General features: G+C 40.2%; 1 protein-coding gene across 1 annotated transcript; it reads right to left on the bottom strand.

The window, feature by feature from the left end:
* Positions 1-3,518: 3,518 nt before the first annotated feature.
* On the bottom strand, positions 3,519-8,030 carry LOC132162270 (uncharacterized). The gene is made up of 5 exons (XM_059572528.1): positions 7,907-8,030; positions 6,060-7,036; positions 4,384-4,514; positions 3,657-3,777; positions 3,519-3,545 (listed from the first exon to the last, which is right to left on the bottom strand). Exons 1-5 carry the CDS (start codon positions 8,028-8,030, stop codon positions 3,519-3,521), a joined length of 1,380 nt encoding a protein of 459 aa, XP_059428511.1.
* Positions 8,031-8,254: the final 224 nt, after the last annotated feature.

Below are 8,254 nucleotides of genomic sequence, written 5' to 3'. Positions count from 1 at the left end.
GTCCTCGTTATGATTATGCAGGACGTTGAGGACAAATTATACCAGACTTACCAGTAACGCCAGAAGCATGCTTGATTCTTTTTATTTTTTTATTTTTTATATATATATTTTTTTGCCAAAGATTTATACCAAATCTAGTCCAAGGAATTTCTTTCGACTTAATTTATAAAAATGACACGTGTCATTTACATGTGAAAAATATATGTTTTTTTTTTAAAGACAAAGTTAAAATAATTTTTATTAAAAAAATATAAGCTTTTCACATGCTATTTAAAAAGAAAAATGTTATGTGCTCTTCTGATGTTTTTCTAGTGTCATTCTTATTCGAGGTGAATATTATTTAAAAAAAAAAAAAGGAAACTGACCCTTATTTCTCCCATATAATTTTTAGAAAATAATATCCATATACGATCGGGAGAACACGAGTACTACAATTCTCTTTTGCGTCATTATTGTATCCTTAAAAAAAAAATAAGGTGACTTTTAAAATTGCAATTCGATCAGAATCTAATAGGTAATCAAATCATAACGCTAATGGTAATTTTAAGTGTTACATCATTCTTGAAATGACACAAGAAAGACTTGTAGTATTATTCGAAGAGCACTAAGAGTAACATGAGAGCACCAAAAAATGTGTTTCTCAAGCTAAAAGTGACAATTATCATTTTTAGAGAATAGGTTAAATAAAATACATCAAATCTAATTTAAACGAAAACTCTGATATTATTATTATTATTATTTGCATATGTGAGATGCCTTTGTAGGTTTTGTTGGTGACGGTGGAGCGGCTACGAAATGTGGATCAATCACTGCGGCACTTTTGTTGTGGAGCACGTGGGGGGTGACGCGTGGGGACGGTGAGGATTAGTTCCATGGTAGTTGGTAAGGTGAGAATTAGTGAGAAAGCTAAACAAAGTATGTGAAGGTATCAAAAGTTGGTAAGGTAATAGACCTTTCCACTTTTGTTGTACAAAGACAAATGAGTTTTTTTTTTTTTTTGGTAATTTTTTAAAGTTTATAAAAGTACTGTTTTAATTTATGGGTTTTTAATTACCTTTGTTTAAAATCACTTCCTTTGAAGTTCAAAACCCATCAAATTGTTCCTTAAGATTTAGTCTATTACCAAATTACTTGCGAGACATGTACTATTGCTTAATCAACTTTACCACGTCAAATGCATACCTTGGTAAATCACTACATGGACATCGTCGTTACTTGACCGGGCCTCATCGGGACCCAACTAGGACTCGACTGGGACATCATTAGTGTTGAGCTACAACAATATCGCTTTGCTCACGTGAAGTGATTTTAAAATATGTCTTACGGAATGCGATTTCGAATGCCATGAAAGATTTTGGTTTCTCTCACTGGACACCAATTAGTTTTCAAATAAAATGATTAAAGGTCTGACCCAACAAATGATATTATAGCTAGGGTCATAGGTTTGAGTTGCGGGAGCGTCATCACCTCAACAATGCCACTCTGTTCATGTGGACGACTCTTAAAATATGCTTTGCATGGTGTGATTTCGAATGTCATAAAATACTTTTGTTTTTCTCATTAGACATCAATTAATTTTCAAATGAGATGGTTAAAGGTTTAACCCAACAACTTGAACTTAATTAGGACTCAACTAGGATCTAATGGGACACCATTGGAACTTCACTGTTTTTTTTCTGACGGTGGGCCAAGAAATTTGATTGAGAAAGCTGGACGTAGATTTATCTCTAAGCCATTGAAACGGTTGGAAAAATGATAACGAAAGTTAAACCAAACCAACCCTACCAAACAAGAGCGCTAGAAGACGTTTGTCTTTCCACGATGTAGTTTCAGTGAATTTGTTTGGGTGGAGTAGGAGTGTTCGGGGTCCACTCATAGTTGGTGGGTTGGTGAGATTGAGAAAGTTGTGCTTGGGAAGTGGGGGCAAATCATCATCGTTTCCTTCACAAAATAAATATAAAAATTAAAAAAATAAAAATAAATTTTTTGATAAGAAGCACTTTACTACTTTAGCTCACCTAACATTATCCATCAAATGATGATAATGACGAAAGGGTGACCAAATCAAAACGCAACTATTGTTTTGTCAAATCCAACACCACTCAAATGGGTAAACAATGAAAGATACTCGCCAAAGGATCATGGACAAGTTTATTTTAGGAAAACAAATCAAATATAATTTCTAGGTTTCTAGCGAATTCTATTTAGTTCCTAATTTTTAATTTCGACAATTAAATTTTTTGACAAAAAAGAAAAAGAATTCGTAGAAAATCTGATAGGTGAAGCAAATCAAACCTATTTTCGGACAAAGAAAAAAAAAAAAAAACAATAACAACCCATAATGGCTAGGAATGACCTGAAAATTTTATGAGAAATTAGGAACGTTGAAGTGAGTTGTGGCTTATAAATACGAAGATGAGCAGATACCAGGGGAAGGATATTCATGATACTAGGTTGGATTTTTGGCTTCACTTGAGTAAAGGATGGTTGAGTCATCCACAGGAAGTGCTGAGTCAGATGTTTAACGGAAGGATTTCAATAAAGAAAATGCCTAAAGGTTTTCCTTTAATTTGGATTATTTGAGGGTTATCCAACTTGAGTTATGAGGATGTGAATACGAATGATATATATATATATATATATATATATATATATATATATTGTTTTGGAGCATGAGTAAAGAAGAAGAAAACCTACTTAAATCATAGTTTAATTGGTTTGATGGATTTATATTTTATGTCAAAGTATCCATCTAACATGTCTCCCAACTTTCTCAAGACATTAAAACATACACAACAGACTCTTATGTCATACCCTACAAATTATGTGCTCATGTGCTTGTATCAGATCAGATCAAACATGTGAATTCTCAAATGCCTAAAGTAAGTAACCAACTTAAAAACTCTATCATCAGATTATGTGTTCAAAATTTTAAGCTCACCAATGAAAATTAAATCACAATTCTTTCAGATCAACAAAATTTTTTAAATAAACATGAACATGCTTTTTTTTTTTTTTTTAATAACAAAAATGACACATTGTCCCCAATGGGTCCAGAGATACAATACCAGGTGAGCGGCACAAGTCAATTGGAACGTAGGAAAATGCTCCCCCAAACTTGAATGGCAGACACTTGCCTTGAAAAACACAACAGAATCAAACAAACAAGATAAAATGGTAAGGAAAGAATTAGGGTTGCCTCCCAAAAGCGCTAAGTTTTAAGTCTTTAGCCAGATTCGCCACAAAAGACGACAATCACTCAGGATAACTCGGATCCTCCAACAATATCGTCTCGATCTCCTTACACCTCAACTCTAAGAATGGTTTTAATCTATGCCCATTCACCTTGAAGGTGTTATCATTCTTAGGATCCTCAATCTCGATGGCCCCATGAGGAAAATTGACCGAATGATAAATGGGCCTGTCCACTAAGATTTTAACTTGCCTGGGAAAAGATGCAGCCATGAATTGTAAAGAAGGACTCTCTCACCCGGCTTAAAAGACCATCTCAATATGCGCTAGTCATGAGCCTTCTTCATCTGTGCCTTGTACAACCACACAGAATCATAAGCATCATTCCGCAACTCCTCCAATTCATTGAGTTGGAGCTTCCTTTGTGAGCCAGCCTTCAAAAGATTGAAGTTCAGCTGCTTGATGGCCCAATATGCTCTATGCTCCAACTCCACGGGAAAATGGTATGCTTTCCCGTACACAAGCCGATAGGGTGACATATCAATCGGGGTCTTGAAAGCTGTCCTATATGCCCACAGTGCATCACTCAATCCCAGAGACCAATCTTTTCTGTTGGGGTTTACCGTCTTTTCCAAAATATGCTTGATCTCTCGATTGGAAACTTCAACCTGTCCACTCATCTGTGGGTGATACGGGGTGACAACCTTATGTGTGATGAAATACTTCTTCATCAACTGCTCAAAAATCCGATTGCAAAAATGCTTACCTCCATCACTTATAATTGCTCGAGGCGTACCAAACCGAGCAAAGATAGTGTATCTAAAAAATTGGACCACAACTCTGTGGTCATTGGTCTTGCATGCAACCGCCTCCACCCATTTGGACACATAGTCCACAGCAACCAAGATGTACAGATAGCCAAAGGAGTTCGGGAAAGGTCCCATGAAATCGATGCCCCATACATCAAAAATCTCAACGATGAAAATGGGATTGAGGGGCATCATATTCTTCCTGGAGATACTCCCGAGCTTCTGACACCGCTCACAAGATAGGCAATAAGTATGGGTGTCTCTAAAAAGGGTAGGCCAATAGAATCCACACTGCAAAATCTTGGCAGTGGTCTTCTTAGCACTGAAATGGCCTCTACAAGCATGATCATGACAAAATGAGATGACATTGGATTGATCATGCTCAGGTATACACCTCCTAATGATCTGATTGGGACAATACTTGAACAGGTAAGGATCGTCCCAGAAAAAGTGCTTCACCATGGACAAAAATTTGGACCTATCTTGTCGCCCCCACTGCTGAGGCAGTTGGCCGGTGACGAGATAGTTTACTATGTCAGTAAACCATGGTGTGGGCTCATGAGCAATGTGCATAAAGTGCTCATTAGGGAAAGTCTCCGAAATGGGGCTGGCGTCCTCGGTGTAATCCATAGTCAATCTAGACAAATGATCTGCCACCACATTTTCGGAACCCTTCTTGTCTCGAATTTCTATGTCAAACTCCTGAAGTAGCAAAATCCATAGGATTAGACGAGATTTAGCATCTTTTTTGGAAAAAAGATACTTCAATGCTACGTGATCTGAAAAGATGATGACTTTAGATACTAGCAAATAGGATCTAAACTTGTCTAGTGCAAAAACGACTGCCAACAACTCCTTCTCCGTGGTGGAGTAGTTGAGTTGTACATCGTTCAGAGTCTTGCTCGCAAAGTAAATGACATGGGGTAGTCTATCAACACGCTGCCCCAAAACAGCTCCAACTACATAATCCGATGCGTCACACATGATCTTAAAAGGTACACCCCAGTTGGGTGGCTGAATAATAAGTGTGGACGTCAGAATGCTCTTAAGGTCCCCAAATGCTCTCTTGCAATCCTCATCAAATACAAATGGGGCATCCTTCACCAACAACTTGCACAAGGGCCTGGCAATCTTGCTAAAGTCTTGGATAAACCGCCTGTAGAATCCTGCATGGCCCAGAAAAGAACGAACCTCCTTCACTGTACGTGGGGGTGGAAGGTTGGAAATCAGATCCACCTTTGCTTTATCAACCTCTATCCCCCTCTGAGATATGACGTGCCCCAATACAATACCTTGCTTGACCATAAAATGGCACTTCTCCCAATTGAGCACCAGGTTCTTCTCCTTGCACCGTACTAATACCAAAGTCAAGCGGTGCAAACAATCATCAAAGGATGACTCGAAGACAGAGAAGTTGTCCATGAAAATCTCTAAGAAACGCTCTACCATGTTAGAAAAAATACTGATCATGCACCGCTGAAAAGTAGTGGGTGCGTTGCATAACCCAAAGGGCATGCGACGGTAGGCGAAAGTCCCAAAAAGACAGGTAAACGTTGTCTTCGCCTGATCTTCTGGGTCCACAGGGACCTGGTTATATCCAGAATAACCATCCAAAAAACAATAGTACTCATGCCCAACCAAGCGCTCCACCATTTGATCAATAAATGGAAGCGGGAAGTGATCCTTTCTGGTGGCAGCATTCAACTTCCAGTAGTCTATGCATACTCGCCATCCTGATTGAATACGAGTTGGGACCAACTCATCATCCTGGTTCTTCACTACCGTCAATCCAGCCCGCTTGGGCACAACATGAATCGGGCTCACCCACTTGCTATCAGAGATGGGATAAATGATCCCTGCATCCAACAACTTTATCACTTCAATCCTCACCACCTCTTGCATAGCTGGGTTAAGCCTCCTCTGTGGCTCCCTCGATGGCTTGGCATTCTCCTCCAAATGTATCTGATGCATCACCACCGAGGGACTGATCCCCTTGATATCCTTAATAGTCCAGTTGATAGCTTCTTTGTGCTCTCTTATAACCTCTAACAATTTCTCCTCTTGAGCATCAACCAAGTCTGAAGCTATAATCACAGGCAATGAATTTGCTGGACCTAGGAACTTATACTTGAGAGTGTCCGGTAGAGGTTTAAGTTCCTTCTTGGGGGGATCAAGTACTGATGTCTCCTCCTTCTCACTGCTCAGTAGAGAAGCAGTCTCTAAAATTGCATCTGCTTGCTCAAGCAATTTGTCCAAGTCCAAATCTTCTCCAAACTGAGCAAGGCATGCCTCCAGGGGGTCATCTATGCTTGATTCTTCAACAACCTCCTCAATGATCTCCTCTATCAAGCATACTTGTTGCATTTCCTCATATTCCAATGGTTGCTTTCTAATATGAAAAATATTCAGCTCCATTGTCATATTTCCAAAGGAAATCTTCATCACCCCCATCCTACAATTGATTAGGGCGTTAGCCGTAGCTAGAAATGGTCGCCCTAAGATCACCGGTATTTGACTCCCCACATTTGGAACCGGCTCCGTGTCAAGCATAATAAAATCCACGGGGAAATAAAACTTATTCGCCTTAATCAAGACATCCTCTATTATTCCCTGTGGAACCTTCACTGACCTGTCAACTAATTGCAGTGTCATGGAAGTGGGCCTCAACTCTCCTAGCCCCAACTGCACATAAACTGAGTAGGGCAACAAATTTACACTTGCTCCAAGATCCACTAATGCCCTCTCAACTTGGCTGACTCCTATCATGCAAGAAATAGTGGGACATCCAGGGTCCTTGTACTTGAGGGGTAACTTGCATTGCAGGATTGAACTAACCTGCTCGGTCAGGAATGCCTTCTTCGGAACATTCGTCCTCCTCTTCACTGTAATCAAGTCCTTTAAGAACTTGGCATATGAAGGTACTTGTTGGATGGCGTCCAAAAATGGGATATTGATTTGGACCTGCTTGAACACCACCAGAATGTCCTCAAACTTCCCTCCTTTCTTGGGTGCTTGCAACGTTTTAGGGTAAGGTGCTTTCGGCACAAATGACCTAGGAGGGTCCTCAATAATGGGTGTGGCTGTAGATGGCTCGGCATCTCTCTTCTCTTTGTTGCCACTCTTTTCCCTTTCTTGCCCCGTAGGGTCTTCTTCTCGCTCAACCACCTGATTGTCCACTTGTCTCCCTGACCTCAGTGTGACAATTGCTTGCACATGTTCTTGCCCGTGTGCAGAACTCGAGGAATTTCCAACCATATAATGTCCTTTTGGGTTGGTCACGGGCTGACTGGGCAACTTCCCCTTTTCTCTCTCACCCAAGTGATTGGCGATCTGTCCAATCTGACTTTCCATCTTCGCAATTGCTTGGGTGTTAACCATGGTGGCATTCTTCACTTCATCTATCGCTTGGGTGTTTGCCATGGTGGAGTTCTTGAGCTCTTGTATGGCCTGGCTATTTGATTGTATGAATGCCTTCATTGTTTCTTCCAGCGAGGATTGTGACGCAGATGCAGAAGGTTGCGCTGGTTGAGCCGAACGACCATGATTTTGAGCATGTGTGGGAAATCCTTGTTTCATTGATTGGCTCTGCTTCCATGAGAAATTAGGGTGGTTTTGCCACCCTAGATTGTATGTCTCCGAATATGGTCCGCTTGCTTGCTTCCTAAAGTCATTGAAAGCGTTCACTTATTCCATGGAGCACTCAGCAAAAGCCAATGAAAATGGACAATTATGTGCTAAGTGCGTAGGATTAGCACAGATGGAACAACAATCAACATTGAATGTGTTGGCAACATTAACGGACTGACCCACTGCAAGAGCTTCAACCTTCTTGGTCAGGGCATCTATCTTTATCCTCAAATCAGTGTCCTCCTTAACCTCATAGATGCCACCTTTCTTGGGGATACGGGCAGATTTATCCCGACAACTTGAAAAATTCCACTGCTGTGAGCTGTCGGACAACTTGTCTATTGCCTTATACGCTGCATCCCCTGTCAAACTTAAGAATGCTCCTTCATTCATTGACGCCATCATACTACGGTTGGATTGGGTCAATCCTTGGTAAAAAAACTGAACGAGTCTCCACTTCTCATAACCATGTGGAGGGCATCTTATCAACAACTCCTTAAATCTTTCCCAACACTCCGAAAATTTCTCGTCCTCCTCCTGAGTGAAGGAACTTATTTCCTTTCTGCATTCATTGACCTTCAACATTGGGAAATACTTGTTATAGAACTTTCTTAACAAGCTTTCCC

The sequence above is a fragment of the Corylus avellana genome, chromosome ca9 (assembly GCF_901000735.1).
Source record: "Corylus avellana chromosome ca9, CavTom2PMs-1.0".
NCBI classification, from domain to species: Eukaryota; Viridiplantae; Streptophyta; class Magnoliopsida; order Fagales; family Betulaceae; genus Corylus; species Corylus avellana.
Note: the sequence above shows the minus strand (reverse complement) of the source record. Positions and strands in the feature narration are given on the sequence as shown.